This window comes from Pithys albifrons, chromosome 13 (assembly GCF_047495875.1).
Source record: "Pithys albifrons albifrons isolate INPA30051 chromosome 13, PitAlb_v1, whole genome shotgun sequence".
Lineage (NCBI taxonomy): Eukaryota > Metazoa > Chordata > Aves > Passeriformes > Thamnophilidae > Pithys > Pithys albifrons.
Genome location: NC_092470.1, coordinates 7,588,858 through 7,606,929, shown reverse-complemented (window position 1 = coordinate 7,606,929; position 18,072 = coordinate 7,588,858). Strand labels below are relative to the sequence as shown.

Below are 18,072 nucleotides of genomic sequence, written 5' to 3'. Positions count from 1 at the left end.
AACACCTTAAATAAAACAAGACATTCTAAAGTCAATCAGCAAATACACACACAAAGAAGGGATATGAAATTTATCAAAAGTTAAAGCAGGTGATTTAAACCGAAGGGACTGGCAATACCTGTGCAATTACAGCTTCCCTGGTTCCATAATGCTTGTAGAACAAATGGTCAGTCTGAATGTACAGCTGACAGGTGTTCTTTTCAGCCTGAGTGGCACGTTTTTTTCTTAAAAGCTGTGGACCATCATTCTTAGGCTCTTCAAAAGGCTTCTACATATACACAGGAAAGAAATACATCAATTTTGTAAATCTACATACTACACCAGATTAGCTAAAAATAGCAATGGGTTTTTCTAAAAATCCTCCATTAATACAAAGAGATTTTCATTCTTTTGCCTGAACTTGCAAAATTTCATGAATCTTGAATTAAGTATATTATACCCAGTTTTCAAGTATTATTAATGAAATCTTAGCAAAACATTCCTGTGCTTTACATTTTATATTACAAAAGGCAGTCAATGTTAAATAGATTTTCTTCATTTGTGTCATCTTTGGACTTTTTCATAACTATTTTCTAAGATAAGCAAACTGCTTGAAGATTAGGAAAAACACAGAACTGGTGGGACTTAAAATGCACCTTCCCTAACAGCAGTTATTTCAAATTGTAATTACCTTAGTTAGCTACTTCAGCAAACAGAAATGTTTAAGAACTTCAGCATGGAACAAATGGGCCACTAAACATGAAATTAAGGGAATGCTGGTTAGTCAGAGTGGATCTGTAGCACAAGGGCCTTACAGCACTCACTGGCTCCACTCTCTCCACAGGGTCTTACAAGCAAATTTTTGGGAAAGCATGGTACTGTTAGCAATGCTGAACTGTGTAATGTTGGTAATACCTGGAGTTACAAGGTAAATAAACTTTAAGTTGCTGATGCTGTTTAACAAGCTGTATTGCATAGTTTTGTTGGGATATATTTAACTGACACCACCAACTTGGAACAGCTCAAAACAGAGTTAACTCTAAGAGAAGCTCAATAACATTGTTGGAAAAAAATATGTCACAACGTGGTGCAAACCTGAAATTAAAACCACTGAGGGACTCTAAACATGTACACAAGTTCCTCCACGGGACACTTACCTCTTACAGCAGGTAAACTGTAGCTGTAACCCCTTCAGTCTTAAGAATATTGTTAACAAGACCCTCCCTCTCACACCACTTCAGTTTCCACTGAAAGCACTCAGATATCCCAATGTGTTACCAAGTGTGTTACAATAACGTAACTTGAAAATCTAGAAGTTATTACCCTTTAGAACCAAAATATTACTTGGAGATCAAGGGCTTTTGAAACTACACCTTTTCAACTGCAATAAAGTATGTTTCCTCATCTCAAGCTTCACTTCCACATCCATCTAAAATTCTAAATGTTGAAAAATTTCAGGTCATGTAGGAGTCATTAAGATTGTAACACATCTATGCTACAGAAGCAATGAGAGAAAGAACTTAGAAAAGTATGTTAATAAGAAACCTCCAGCAATAATTTAAGTATGTCACAATGCGGAGGGATGATGACTGACCAAAAGTAAAAGAGATAACACACAAGAAATAGGAAGTTATCACACTAACTACTAATCAACATAATCCATTAGCCTGTGTTGTACCTCTGTTGTTGGTTCTTCTATACCAGTCATCTGGTACTTCTGCATTCTTTCAAATACTGAATGATCTGCACAACCTCCTTGTGGTCCATATTTATGTGGATATTCTAAAAAGAGGAAGGCCAGGTTGAGTGTTCAGATTCCAAGCACAAGTCCCAAACGGGGCTGTATCACCCCAACCTCGTCCCCTCGTGTCTGTTCTGCACACGTGGGCTGAGGAAGCGTTCCAAGATTCAGCCTTTATGCAGCTCTCTGGTTTCATTAAACATTTCTACTAAGATACATTCTCAGTTTTACAAACAGAACAAAACTGACAATTGCTTTTGAACATTGTTTTCTTATAGACATGTAAAAATAGGATGAGCAGTGTCTTAACATAAGAACAAGAGTGACCACTTACACATCTGTACCCAGGAGCTGGAATAACAGCAGCCTTCAAAGAATGAAATCACAATGGAAAATTATTAGATCAAGTATACCAAAGACTGCTTGGATAAGAGAAGGATTTTTTAATCCTATTTGGTAAACAAACTAAGAAAATTTGTTAACATTCTTAGAGGATTTTATCACTTTATTCATCTGTCACAGAATTTTTGACATTTTTTATGCCACTTAACTACCAATAAGTAAGAACCAAAGTGCTAATGATCCTTGGTTTTAAACTCAAGTCTACAGTTAAGAACTGTGACCTTGCTAGCAAGCTTCCTGACAAGGTGAAATGCACTATTCCATCCTGGAATGTAAACAATGCAAGTAAGGATGACATCAGTATGTGTTGGTACATATGCACGTGTGCAGATTGGAAATTCAGACTACAAATATAGAGGTATATTTTAAAATTCATAGGTGAAGTAAAACAAGACTGAAAATAAATGTTTTCAACTCCTCTTTACTGTAGTCAACTGTTTAAATTTCAAAATCAAAACTGCTGCACTATCCAGGTAGACGTGAGTTGAATGTGCTGGAGATCCAAACCAGCTTAGTGAGAATATCACACAATTGCCTGTTTAACAAGAGCAATTCTTGCAATACTTCCCAGAGCAATCTCACTGCACAAGGGACTGTCTCATCCCATTCCTCCCAGCACAGTTAGACACAGCACAGGGCCAGAAAGACAAAGAGAGAATAAGAAAAAATGCTCTTACTTTTAAGTGACCCCAACCAATTTGCTCAGGCAAGGTAGTGGAGCACTGACCTGGCTGCAGTCAATGTTAGACAAAAAGCACCACACTCTGTTCAGGTCACTCTGCACTTTTTGGGATCCTGTTTACTATCACTAGATTGGAGTTACAAGCAAAGGATTATAGATACGATCCTTCCCTTCTCCACCCTCCAACACCTTTCTTTCCACCTACAATAGTATGAAAAACACCTGCTGTTTTTAATCTAATGAAAGTTCTCATTACCTACTACCCAATTTCACAGCCCTATTTACAGATTACCCAGGGGCAGGAGCAATGGACAATCCTGTCTTACCACCAGCACATTTCACCTACAGAAAACCACTGCACCTTTAAAGCAACTCCTGCAGGAACCTCCCTCTGTAGCATTATGACTATTGACAGAACAGGACTAGAAATAAAAGCTCTAAGTGCATTACACAAAATCATCTGTCTTTTCTCTCTGTTGTTTTTCCAAAGAGTTTAGGAAATCCCTTAAATACATTTTTAATGCTGACTGCCTGCAATTCAGATAAGTATTTCTCACTTCAGAAGTAATCATCTACTAAGAAACACTTTAAGGTATGACTGCTAAAACTGTAAAAAAATTGAACATGAAACAGTCTGCAACAGCAATTGCCAAGGTTTTGCACGTGCTGGAAAAGACAAATCCCACATGGACACATTGGAAACACAGGAGGCAGGTAATACAGGGCAGTTCACTTTGGAACCTTGTCTAACTCACAGGGAAAGTGCCAGACCAAGTTTTCTTTTGTCAAATGCTGCATTACCCCCACACTGTGAAGGCACCCTTCCCTCTCCATCTTTTGAGTCTTCCTGTTTCCATCATCCCCTGCAGCAGTTCCAGTTTTAAATTTCTGAAGCTAAGCAAGAACTACATGGTGTCAGCTGACTTGGACAGTTTTGACCCACATGACAGAAGTCTGATCCGTGCTCTTGTGAAGCTTCTAAATGCTCTGAGATGTGCCAGCTTTCCCCCTGCCAGCTCTTTGGGATCAAGAGCTTCTTAGCCTATCTCTACCACAACCCTGTGAGGTGAGAAAGAGAAAACCCATGCCATGAAATGATTGCTTACACTGAATGCAGAGTTGAGAAAAAACAAGACTATTTGCCAACAGAGCTACAGCAGAAAAGGTTAATAACAGATTCGATTTTCTAACTAGAGAAAAATCATTAGGCAAAACCAGTAACTTTATTTTTCTTTTCCAGTACCACCCACTTCCAATTTTTGTACATCCTGACAGAATGTTAGAAAAGAGTAGAATAATAGAACAATAAATTTTAAAACTACCTCCAAAATTTCGTATGTAAATTCAATATGTAATTTCATACTTTCTGACAAGGAAGTCTTATTCTAACTAGATGGCAAATGATTATTAATGATACATAGAACTCCAGATGCTCAAAGTAAGACTTTTTCTTTCCTTGTAAGAAAATGCACTGCCTTCCACAAAGACATTCCTGAACATGTGAATCTTTTCCTTCTACTTGTCAGTAAACTGTACGATCTGTTAAGGATTTAGGTTAACTACTTCACGATTACTGGATTTAGGCATCTGGGGCAAGGATATGACATCAAACTTTCATTAAAAATTATTAAAACTCGATACAGCCACAGAGATTTGCCCAATACTAGCAAAAGCAATAGTGTCAGAACAAAATCCTAAGTTAAGGAGATACAAAAAAAATTCCTTATTCCAGATTTCATTTGAAGCAGTGTGTGACACTGTGATCCCATGACCTTCATTAGTAAATTGACAACAATGTGATGAAAAAGAAACCAAGTTCTCATTAATAACATGCAGTTTGCAATGGTCAGTGCATTCAGCAGACGGGGCTTTGCAAAATTACCAAACACTTCATTTCAGTTCTCAGTTGTATGGTTCTTCCAAGATGATAAAGAAAATTAAATGACCATGTTAATTTTCCTGAAGGTCTGAACAGAATTTTTCTGTATACTGTTGATCTGAGGAATTACAGACTTTGTATTTTACAGCATGAACTCAGGAGAACACTTGAAGCAAATATGATTTAAGTAAATACAGTTCAAATGAACTTAAATGAATGTTTCCAAAATATTTTAATGTACACAACAATTTGCATCTTTCTAGCCCTAAATTATAAAACATTTGATCAAGAGCGGTTTAGAAACTAAAATCATTCAACTTGTGTTTCAAGTCCTGAATAGAAGGCTGCCTTCCTCTGGTCACCAGATCCACTGTAACGGACAAAAGCTGCCTTATAAAGTTGACAATATAATCCCCATTTACAAAACAACTTTTGTTTAACTACTGAATAAGAACTCATTGAGATGCTAATCATATGTTGCATTGTGATTTCTGAAAAGAGCTAAAAAGCTTATTGTTTCTAACGGCTTAAACATGGGTGAGCAAAAAATACCCAAACTAAAGCAAAGATGACTTTTTACCTCAGTCTCTCCTAAGTCAGAAATGTGAACATTTCCGTTGCTTTTGTCCTGTGTAAGATACTCGTTATTTGACTCTATTTCACCAGAATCAGCTTTAGATTACAGCAATAGCACCAAATTAGCACACTTGCTTTCATTCTTAAAGCTTACAATAAAGCTGAGCTTTTTTGAGTTGTTGGGAGTTTTTCTGGAGCTGCAGTTCAAGGCAAAAATAGCCCTCATGAAAGGCAAAAATAGTTCAGCTTCAAAAGCACTATTCACAAAGAGGCAGAAGTAGTTGTATACTTGAGATATTCCAGACCCCAGAAATCCTGGAGGCATCCAGGACACCATGAGGAGAGTGAGCCTCTCCCTCCAGCAGAGCGCAGGCAGAGCAGGCTGTGCTGGCAGCGCCCACGGGAGCGCAGCGGTTCCAAACAGCGCTGCTCCGATCCTGCTCCAGGAGGGAATGTTTCCGGCCCTGAGCAGAGCAGGGCTTGCTCGCTCACTCACTCACTCAGGGACTGGGAAGCCACACTGCACTGTTGCTTTAATGTGACCTGCTGCGATAGATTTAGACAATCCCCTCTGATAAGCTGATTTTGTTTCTAACTCCTGGTTTTGATGCACTACATTCAAGAGGAAAACTAGAGTAAGACAACACACCAGCACCTGAATGATGAAAAACACCCCAACATATACTGCTGCTGTTAGGTCAGTTGGTTAAAACTTGGTTGTAATAATGCCAAGGTCATGGATTCAATCCCCTATGCGGGCCATTGACTTAAGAGTTGGACTCGATCCTTGTGGGTCCCTTCCAACTCAGAATAGTCTGTGATTCTGTTCACTTTAATATGACATTCCTAAGAACCAGTTTTACCCTTAGCTTTTTCCAGTGCCCAGGCAATCCATTTACTCCTCCAACAGAGATCACTTCTACAAAACAGCAATAGTAACTTTCAGAAAATCAATATATCTGCTTCAAGGTACAGTTCTGTTTCTGTCACTCGTCAATAACAGTGAAGAGTATTTTTAGTCACTCACTATTTACAGCATGAGAAACTGGGACATGAGACAATCTTCTTGCTTGTCTCACCCTTTGAAAACCAGGCTCATCACTTCACTGCCTGATGTCTCTTACTTTCCTCCTCCCTCTCTTTTCAACAACAGGGTTAACAAAACCCTTTATAAAGCTGATGGTGATTTATTTACACAAGGTCCTACGTAAATGGTAGTCCAGCAGTCCCAGTGCACTGAACTGTTTGGTGAGATCTATAAGACATAACAAAAAGTTTAAAAGTACCTGCAAATTATTCTCAAAAAGTTTATGAAATATGTATCTTCTGGTTTCACACCAGGCTTTTGTAATTTTGAGTTCCTTTTCCCCACTACCCTCCTGCTCCAGCAGCAAACTCTGTAACACTCCAGTTGCAGGCAGCAAGGCAAGCTGCCTCCTCACCTTTGAACTGATTTTCACCAGCAAGGGTCTGGAGAGCTGAAAATGAAACTGCAGCTTCTCTCTGAGAATCAGAAGTATGGAATGGTGCCCTGTAAAGTCACTTCATTCTCAAATATGGGTCTTGTAAGTACCAGGAAAACATACATTGAGTCAGTCAGAAAACAAGTATAGCCCACAATGCACATAAAACTCAATAAATGCATTTGTTCACAAGCTCTTTAAAATTATGGAAATTCTATTTGATTTTTGGGTTAGTAATCATATTTACAGAATGAGATAACAGGAAGGACTGCTAGCTCACAGCAATTTTAACATACTCAAAGACAGCACACGTACTGCCACTGAATGTAAAATACAAAAAAACCTACACAAATTTGCTGAAGTTTTAGCAGAGGAAGATCACTTCTCTTCACTGCATTCACACAAGAGAAGTAATCAAGGAGAGCAATATGCAATAACCCTGTGTTTCTCACTGGCTTACAGCACAGAGAAAATTATAATATATAAAGCCAAATCACAGTCAGAAATTTTCCTCATCTAGCTTCCTATTCTTTGACATTTCTTTCCACAATGCAGTCTCATTATGACATACTTTGAAAATGATTTATCCAGATCCTATCATCAGACTTGTTCAAGTAACTTCTAATGATCTAACACAAGCCTCCTCAGCCAATTCCAAATGAGATTTCAAACTCAAGCCTTCTAGGGTTTGCACAATGGCCTGATGGGACACATTTTTAAATAAAGTTATGGTTTGAACTGACTTTTAAGCAAGACTGAAGTCCTACATAAAGTTAGCTTGAAATACAGTTTGTTAGTTTCAATAACCAGAAGATAATCTTAAACTGACTCTCTGCCAACATCTGCTTGGAAGGATTCAAACTTGGAATCACAACTTCACTGCAATATTTTCAGCATGAAGTTACTTAAGCATCAAATAAAACTGATTTGTAGTACACCTGGAGACAGATCATAGATAAATAGGCAGGGAGAGCACAGGAGAACTCTGATGCATCAGTTCTGAAGATAAAGAAATATTTCATGGTACTTTTTCATCCTTCTGGGCATTTACAACCAGAGCTAAATTTCTGGGGCTACACTCACCAAATTGAAGCACTATTCTTTGTACACTTCCATCAGCCTCTGTGTAAAATGGGACATAGTGGGTGCCACCACCTCTGCCAAAGAACTCTCTGAAGGCCCATGTCACCAGTGCATGCAGGGGAAGCTTTTATGCCACTTTCACAAGACACAGGTAATTATTCAGTGGCTTGAACTTTTATTATCTTTTATTTTCCAGACCACAGGGAAGAACAGTCAGTATAGATCTTTTTAAGAAATCATTTTTCAAAAGAAATATGTACCCACTGGCTACAAAATGCACTGCTTACACACTTAAGCCTGACTGCTAAGTTCTTCCTAAATGGCAGAATAAAGAAGACTCACTTTGGTTTGCCATAAATTTCTCTCAAACGATAACTGCCTATGAATCACTCCAGCACAGCACAATTCAGTGTCATACACAAGCCAAAGTCTCATTTGATGCTCACAAATGGGTTACAGGTTTTGACATTTAATAAAAAAGAGTATTTCATGTGTAGCACAAAGTGGAAGTACTCACTGATATCATCTTCATGATAAATGACCGAGTGGAACGGGAGGTTTCTGTCCTTTATGTATCTCTCTGCTGGCTCAATATAAAAGGTCCCACCGTGAGTTTGGATGAATCCTTCAAATTTTCCATCAATAACAGACCCATGAGTAAAACTTCCCTGCTCACCTGTTAAGGGACAAAGTGCATTAGTTTTTATTATACCTTTCTAAAAGCTTTCAGTCCTGTGCAGACTTCAAGCATCACAGTACCCAGAGTGCTAACACATGATACCTGTATAATTACCCTCATTGTGGACAGTTCCCAACTGCTGAAAACCTGCATGAGTTCTGAAATCAGGTATATTACCCTTAATGATGGTAGCTCTGGACTAAGAATGGTACCTGATATTTTTCCTTTACTACATACAGCTTTTTTCTTTTTTTTTTAAATGCATCACACTTCAATGAAGAGTATGTTCATAAGCAGAGCTGAACTTCAAGTTTCATGAATATTATTAGATAAAATACTCATTTGTTATGTGTGACTCAGAATAAAAGCAGATGGAGTTTAAATGCCCTGGATGCATTATTAAAGTTTAACAATAAAGATAACCTAATCATACAGATATGCACTTTCTGCATGTACAGAAAGTGCATTTTGAACTCCTGTTCAAAATTACTGCACTTTCATCCATTTTAAAGTGTTGTACTTACCATAAATGTGTCCAGTGTAAATATGGGAGGTATCATAATCAATTACTTGGTTCGATATTTCTACTTTAAAGTCTTCACTAAAAAGAGATGTATCTCTCTTCATTCGAAGGTTGAATTGCCTGAAGTGAATAAAACAAGATGGTAAATTGGCTCTGAGCTTCAATTACAAGAGCACTAAACAAAGCACTTCAACATTTTTGTGCAAACAATTTGCAGACTCTGTAAAATTTATCTGTAGAAAATGTTTATACTCTACAAGAATTACAGTAGAAGGATTTTCTTAAGCAAGATTATTTAGATGCTTTCGATACAAGCAGCTAAATTTACAAGATTTAAGCCAGAAAACTGGGTTAGACTTAAAGGCATAAATCTAAAATGCTGACTTGGACTATATGCCTGTTCCCATTCCTTCAGAAGACACACATGTAGCTCCAGGAAAAAAGCACCTATTTTCATTCACAGCACTTTGAAGCAGAAGAGATAAGAACAAGTATCACTTATCTGACTTTCATTGCTGACACTTAAGTAATGTAAATGAAATGTAGGTGAGCTAATTAGTGTTTCAACTGAAATAAAAAATAAGATGGGCAACAGCACCCAATAAAAAGTACTCAAACTGGTAGAGTTACATGCACAACTATGCAAACAGCTCTACTCCCTGAATGATCTTGTTCAAATTACAACTCTAGAGTCTTTGATGCAAATCTGACTGCTAATCTTTATATGAAAAGTAATATATTTTATTTGTCTGAAACCAGAAGTTTCATTCAGTGAAGTCAGGCAACATAACTGAAGTGCTTTAAAAACCCTAACACTGTATGAATTCACACCTGCTTCAGAATTTCTTTCAGTACTCTCTTAAATTTTGCATAAACACATTGTGCAAATACAGATCAGTGAAGCTGTGGAAACTTCAACCTATTCCAATTTTAGTCTTGATTTTCTTCCTATATTTTTCTCTTTCTGCACAATTACAAAACTGAAGGAGTGTTATAGTTACATCACCAACTTGTTACATAAAAAGTAACTGATAAGTTGACATCTGTGTCAGTCTTCATCTAAAAACTGTGACCAGCACAGGAACTGTAGAGCTGACCCTCGCTCAAAGTTGGTATCCTCTGGTGCCAACAGCAAAATAGCCCAGACAAACAAGCACCATGGTGTAAAGGTGAGTAAATCTAATTACTTTTTTAATAATTAGCTGCAGCATACACAAAATATACCTTCAGTCTTCACTTGTATGTTAAATACACCACAGTTATAAGTATTTTAAACAACTGTACATTAAGATGCAAACTCCAAGATCAAAAAAAAAGCCCTGCCTACACTTCAAGCCTGGGAGGGGCTGCAGTTGACTCATGTTGACTGTTCTGTAACACAAACAGCATTTCACAATCACACCATATTTATTATTGCTGTCACAGTGCTAATGAAGCTTCAAGGCAAGTCCCCTCCTCTGGCTGTGTGGCAGAAGTATCTCCTGCAAGGTAATGAAACTGAGATGTGGCTGGGAGATGAGGAAGGTTAAACCTCAGCAATTCCCTGTGCCTCAGGCTCTGTGCCAAGCCAAGCAGTGCTCCTATCACGGTTTCAGTATAGATGCATTTTGTGAGGGAAGGTCCTTCTGTTACAAAGGAAGAAACAATTCACTACAGATGTATCTCAGTATTGGAGTCACCGACAGACAAGAAATAAGAATTGTTCTTCATTGTCCTTACTACCTGTGCCACAGCAGTCTTTGGGAATGCAGAGGTTCAGGAGGAAGAAGAGGAAATATGAACAAGCAGCCCAGAGAAACACTCCAGGACAGAACGCCACAGGATGGCACAGCACAGTTTTCAGGAGTGGGTGGTGGTGGAGACTTGAAACTACTTTCTGTGTCTCTCCCAGGCAGAATTTAAAAGTGAACAAGTAGAAAGAAGTTAAGACCAGCACTGGTAAGAAATCTGAAGAACTTCATTCAGGTACTTCCAGAAGCTGTACTCACTTTGGATTAATACACTGCTCAGGTCAGGGTGTCACAGAATTGAACTCCATTTCAGTTGGAGCTTTCCCTGTGACTGAGCTCTCCAGAGCTGCTTGACAATGGATCAGACTCCAACTGCATCTGAACTGAGGTTGAATGGCAAGAGATCCTGGACCCTTTAGCATCTCCCGTCCCTTCTCTACTATTTGATGGAAGATTTCTTACCATAAGAAGTGTGTAATTCTGTCTCTGTGATGAACTGAAATATCTACTAATCCCTATTACGGCTAAAACTCTTTTTTCTCATGAAAGAAAGTAGGTTTTCTGGATAAAAATCTCAGTCTATGTAGCACTTTTCTTTCAGAAGTGCAAAAACCATTTCGTTAAAATTAGATTTTTCTGGTTGTATTCCTGGAAGTTTCAAATAAAACAAGGAGTAGTTGTCTCTAACACTCAACTGCATCAGCAATTTTCCATGCCTTTGAAGTGCACTGTGTAAGAGAATGCAGGACTTCTCAGCCACCAACTCCCACCCACTCCAGCAGAGAGGGGAGGAACAAACAGGACTCAAGGAGCTGGGAATGGTTCTTCCTTCTGTGTGGGATACTCTTCCATCATAATTATGCCATCTGTCACTTCAAAACAGACTGTTAAAAGTTTTATGTACCAAAGGAAGTTTCACTAGTTGAAAAATTGGGAAGCCTGTTTTTATTCTTCTTTAATTTTTCACTCCCTTCTTACTTTCTACATTGCATAACACTACAAATTTTAACTCATGTTGCTACTTATTTATCAATAAAATTAGCTCTTTTTGCAGGATTGGAGAACTATTTAGAAAACTGTTTTAAATATAAAACAACTCAGCTGTGCTACACACTAACAATTCTCTAATTGATTTCTAAACTTAGTTAAACTATTAGATAACCTGATCATCTCACAGCTATTTTTAAACAGGTCTTTTCTTAGTCAGTCGAACATGCTTGATGGAACAGGATTATCTGTCTGGACTGCTCACCTTCTTAATAATGAAATATTGACAAATATTCCTTTAGTTCTCCCACACCAAAAGAGGGAGTGGGAAACAGAGACAACTTGGGGCTGCAGGGGGGAAAGGGGGTGAGGAGTGGAGGAGGAAACATCTATTCATCTCTACTCCCAATAATTAACAACTTTAACAAATGACCAACTCTTAAACATGAATTCCACTTTTATGGCTATGCAGAGACATCTTAATGTACTACTGAGAAGTGACAATGAAATTAACTGCATTGAAAAGATGCTCCTTTATAGGTGGGGAGACTCCAAACTGTAATGGCTGATTGAAACAAATGGAGAGTTGAGAGAAACCCCTAAAAAAATCGAGTTTAGCACCCTAATTTCTCAGTGAGAAGCTTCCAAAGACCCTAAAAAATCCATTTCAGCATCTCACCTAATAAAGAGTTGTTCCTAACATTTACTTTAAACTTGTTCAAAGTTAGTATTTCTTTTCCTTTCTTGGAAGGAATATAAGGTAGTCACTACTCTTTTCAAAATGATGTGGAAAACAATGCACCTCAGTTTTCCTTCCTGGCTTAAATCCAGTAACTTCATGAATTCTTCCTAGGACAGGAGACTCCAGAGAAGTTAAATTTGCCTCTATCATTCCTGAGTATGGTTTCTAAACTAGGCACAGTGAAAGAAATAAGAAGCTTCAAATAAGCCTTTTGGTAATTACTATTTCTGCAGCATGCACTGAGTTCTCAGTGCAAACTAAGCTATTCCCCAGCCTGGCTACACACCAGGCAGGAGATTAACTAATTTCAGGAGAATAATGACTCTCTTATTTACACACTTACTACCTGGCAGACAGTATTTCCCAGCAGTCGTGATTCTTTAGAATGGAATTAAATCAATTGAGACAAAGTTTTGACTTTATTTGGTACTGCTTTTATCTTAAAGGTATCTGAGAACTGATGTGGTAACAAGCCATTATTTAGTTAATAAATGGTTGCTCATTTGGTTGAGGACAGAATTTTGGTAAAACTCTAACATATATATAGAGAAAGAGTTATATAGTTAAATAATCTGCTTTGATAATAAACTAGATATTATCCATTAATGGCAGTAGCCTAAAGACCATCAAAAGCAGTAGATTTTTATTTCTCTTTAGCTTACCCCAGGGAGACTATGTAAGATTTAAAAGTTCATAACATAGCAACTCAAGTCATAATTAAAGAAAAATACAGTTGAGAGCACCACCCTGAGCTAAACCTCAGTACTCTCCCATGGGCTCAAGTTATGTCGATCCTCTGCTTTAACCAGAGCAAGTATTTTAAAAGAAAAAAAGAGCTCTGTTTACATACTGACAGCATTTGGTAAAACACACATTAATGCTTACAATGCAAGAGTTAATGCCTAATCTATTATTCCATTTCTTCTTAGTATGAGTTACCTTGTAAGACCAGTGATTTCACCACAGTGGAATGTCCAACTGGTACAAGTCTCCAGACCTTTCCAAAACTGGCAGAAAAACTCTTATCAGTGGTACACAAAAGGGCACTTGGTGTTTCCCTCTTCTGTCTTTTCTCAGCCAAACTGCTGTAACCAGTGTCAGGCTGAGAGGCAGAACTACTCAGTAGGCAGAGGAGGTTGTGGAAAAAAAGAAAAAGGAATATAAGAATAAAGGAAAGAAGGAGCTGGAAGAAGTGGCTGGGAAAATGAAACAGAAGGTGGTGGTTTGGCAGCAGTCTGGAACATGACTTGAGTACAAGGAGAGTCCATTTAGGTTCAAAGTCTTTTCCTCTTCTCAGCAGGAACCAGAAAACTCCTTGCAGCTGTGCTTCCATGAGCCTCACAAGTCAGGATCTAGAAGACACTGTTCTGCTTGAGGTGCAAGTCTTTTATTCTTACTTTATTTATCTAAGTACTCAAAGACTCTCTCCTCTGAAAAACCAGAGGCAGTCTATAAATGGAAGGGGATAATAACTCAAGCTCTTCTTTCTAACTGCTTCCACATCAGACATCCCACAGCCTAAACTCAGGTCCCACAAGACTCTCACACTCACTCCAGCTCTGAACTATAGTAAGTAGAAGGCAGCTTAACAACCTAATAACGGGTTTATACAACCCATAAATGTACAGATTCATTACACTTACAGACTTTTTTTTACACTCTTTAAACCTACAATTAAACCCACACAGCATACTCCACCATTAAACTGATAATTCCCATAGTCCTGCTATTTCCACTAAAGAAAACTTATCTTTGAAGCAGCACATGACAGGGTCTCCAGGTTTGTCATTGTTTCACCCACCTAAATGCACACAGAATCACCCTCTAGTAAATCTTTATCTAAAACTCAACCTCTACAGCATTTTAACACTCAGCAATTCCAGCTGAACAGCTTGCAGTTTGTTTGTTTTCCAAGGACACCTCGAGGATGCCATTTGTGGTTATTCAGAGATTTTTTCCCTTGACCTTCAGCAGTCAGACTTGCTCAGCTTGGTATTCCAGAACACTCCAGCTGAGGATAGAGCCTTCAGCCCAAGCCACTTGCCACTCATTGTTCTTGCTATCCATAGCTGCAAACACACCAGCGAGCTGAGATAAGAGAAACCACCCAAGGAGGATGACAAGTAGCTACATGTTGGCTAATTTACACTCTAAGAAAGTCAGTCAAGTGTCTCTCTGTCCTGAAGAGTCTGGTGTACAGATTTTAAAGGCAGAACAGCCTTTAACTCAAGGTTGACTTTTTTTCACCTTTCAGGAAAACTTCTTTGGGAAGTTCAGAGCAGATTCTATCACTTGGTTACCTGTTTATTGAAAATAACTTCCATTTGAATTCACATAAAGTTGACCATTTACCTGCAGTGCCATGTTTGAATAAAAGCAAGAGATCAAAAAAAGAAAACAGGTGAAGATGTACTAGAATAAAATGACAAGCTACAAAAGTAGTTTAGAAAGTAACTTTCTTAGTGAAACAAGTAAACACAGAAGAGACGCTTGCTAGCTAATAATATACTGCTTTTCATTTTGGCTGTTTGAGAGCAAGGCTGTGTCCACTGAAGTTTGCTGGCCAAGGAGTAGAGCTGGAAACCATTAACACTCATTTCAGCAGTACAGCTGAAAAACAAACCTGCACCTCAGCTGGGCTGGCTCACCTTACCAGGTGTTTCATAGACAACCCCAAGGCAAACACCAAATGCCTTTTTTCCTGAGGGCTACACATAACCCAGCTCAGTGTATTTAAACTCATAAAACACAAGACATCGAACCCACAGATCCCTGATTCACAGGTCTCTTGCCAGGCAAGTTATTTGTCCTGGTATATAACTTAAAAAGTACAATAGAGAGGTAAAAATTGAAGAAGTCTCATAGATCAGTGAATAACTGAAAATCTACAGCAACAACTAAAGAGATCTGTTATTTTTCTCTTTTTAAATTCAGGACAGCCTAAAATAAATTGCACTAAGTGAACCTTGCACAAATTCACTCAGTGAAATTCATGAAAATAAATCTTGTAAGTTCACAGAAGCCAACCAGTCAGTCCTATTTGATGGCCACTAAACCAGCTATTTTTAAGAAGTTAGTCTGTTTAGGAGTGTGTTGAAGTGCACATGGAACTCAGAGAGACACAACATATATTTTCAGATTAGTCCAGAAACATTGAATCTGCTTTATGTTGTGACAGGCTCATAGAACACAGAAGACAGAGCCATTTCATGAATTCAGCACTACTCTGTATGCACAATTTAAAAAGTACTTTAATTAAATGCCATAAAAAGAACATCTGGTGTTTAATAAAACCCTGAAGTTGACTCTATAAAGTCCTCTTCAATCCAAGAGTTACTAGCTCAGTTACTTCAATCCCCCTCAGCAGCAGCAAGCTCAGAATGTCACCTTTGAAATTCAGCTTATCAAATTTTATTTCTGTGCAGGTACCCTCCTTTGTTTTCACAACCCACTCAATTACAGCCAACAACTATCTTATTTAAACACAAACATTTAACAGCTCTGAATAAGGCAAGAAGGAGGACTACAGATTACTACAGAACCAAGAATAAACAAAATGCCTCAGACTTAATTAAAAACTCTGAAATGTTGTGGGCCACAGTTTTCCTATTATATAAGGATCATGTATAGGCTGTATATTCCCACAAACATGTCTGAACAATTTACAGTAATTTTTTAAAATAAAATTTTATGTAAAATAGGATGGAAAAATGTAGCTTAATTGCCAGACATCTGAAAGAAGTTCTCAGTGTATCTTTTATTTAGTAATAAGCAGTGTTATCATGTGTTCAAGTACCACTTGAAAATTCAACTGTTCACTCAAGTTGTGTGGGCAACTTTCCCAAGCAAGAGTCATCCACTAATCCAAGAGGAGAGAAAGTCGGTGTGGATGGACAATTAACAGAGCAAATCAAGCAAAAAATTAGAAAGCAAAAGTTATTAGGAATGCATTAAATAAAAAGTTGGCTGAAAATAGAGTTAAACACTACATATGTTTTTTCCCCTTCTGAGTGCATCTCAGGAATTCACAGTTTTGTCATTAGGTAAAAAAGTATATTTAGAACACCAGATGTCATCCCAGTTTTTCAAGCTCTGTCCTTGGAATGACATCACTATGAAGTATTCAGCATATTTCTGACATTCTACAGTTCACAGGAATACACATTCTAAAATTGATACATTGCAAATGTTTATACTGAGAAAGTGAAGAAAACTTTTCAGTTTCTCTGCATGGGAAGGGTTGTGCTCAGTGAGTAAGTCCAAGTACACATTTTGTGACTAAGTCAAAACTGGGTATAAAATACAACAGTTTTAGTGACGGCCCAATTTCCTTTCTGAAACACTGACATTACCCTGACACGCAAGTTACTCCATAGTAAATTGCTTCACTGTATCCCAAGCTGGTGCCAAAGGCATTGCTCTTCTATGAATCAATCCATGTATTTTGGGAGGGGGGGGTTGTGTCTGTGCCATGTTTGCTTCTGGGGTTGGTTTTTCTGGGGGGATGTTTGAGGTGAGTTCAAAAACTATTTTATGTTAACCAAATCTCTGGTATTAAATTCATTGACTTTGTATGAGCCTTTGCTGGACTCAAAGGGCACTCTAAATTAACTCACACTAAAACACTCAATATGAAGTGGCAGTGGAAGAGCTGTGATACATAACCAGGATTGTTTCAAACCTTCATATTCCTTCCAACTTGAAGCATTTTAGCAGTGAGCACACTGTGCATCACTGGTGAAGCAGTAATGCCAAATAATCTAAACTACAAAAGAATTCTTATTCAAAAGAATTGTGAGCATCTACAGCTTAGTTTCAGTAATTTTAACTGTACTATTAAGTTAGTGTTTCAGCATTGAATAGTATGGCTGGTTCAGCCTAGTTCGTTACATCTGCCACAATAAGTTGTACTTTATGTTACCAAACAACAACAATTTTGAAAAATGTCTGTTCTCAGCAGTATGTTGTGTGGTACCTAATTTTCAGATGAAGGTTAAGTAAGGCAGGGTTTCTCACTGATGGCACATTATACATCTATTTGTAGAATTACTGGGTGTGGTGTGAAAAAAGGTAGCTTTGGCTTTAATGCCATCGTTTCAGTATCTATTTCATTATTAAACTATTACCCCATGGTTAAATGGTCACACTAACTTGGTATAAATATGCAGTGTTTAGATTGCGTTTTTATTATTTCCTTTTTCAACAAAAGGGGACTATGAGATACAGTTCTTAAATCCAAACAGTCTGCTGAAAAGAACAGATGCTACTTATACAACCCTAAAATACTTATAGCTGCCAGCCATTTTCTGGACCATGAAACTAAGTTTGATAAATGCTAATGTGGATATGCCAGCACTGCCAGTGAAAAGGTACCGCACCCTCCCTCTCCCCCTGCTCAGTTCTGCCCTGTCTCTTACAGCAAAGCTGCCTCTATACTGAGTGGGAGGGTGAATTAATCTGGCTGAAAAATAAGCAGCCAAATCACTTTGCCATCTTGACTGGCCACATGACCAACAGGTGCACCCTCTGGCACACACAGAAAGATCAAGTTTAGAAAGTTCCAACTGGTCCCAGAGACACAGAGTAAGAACTGCTGCAGCCCAGCC

General features: G+C 38.1%; 1 protein-coding gene across 1 annotated transcript in view; it reads right to left on the bottom strand.

Moving 5' to 3' along the window:
• Window positions 1–18,072, bottom strand: part of ADAM10 (ADAM metallopeptidase domain 10) — a 40,550-nt gene that overhangs the window by 11,308 nt on the left and 11,170 nt on the right. Inside the window, exons 3-6 of the mRNA XM_071568195.1 lie at window positions 9,009–9,127; window positions 8,323–8,481; window positions 1,658–1,761; window positions 119–268 (exon numbers count right to left, since the gene is read on the bottom strand). Of these exons, the coding sequence (XP_071424296.1) occupies window positions 119–268; window positions 1,658–1,761; window positions 8,323–8,481; window positions 9,009–9,127 (532 nt within the window). The remainder of the gene's footprint in view (window positions 1–118; window positions 269–1,657; window positions 1,762–8,322; window positions 8,482–9,008; window positions 9,128–18,072) is intronic.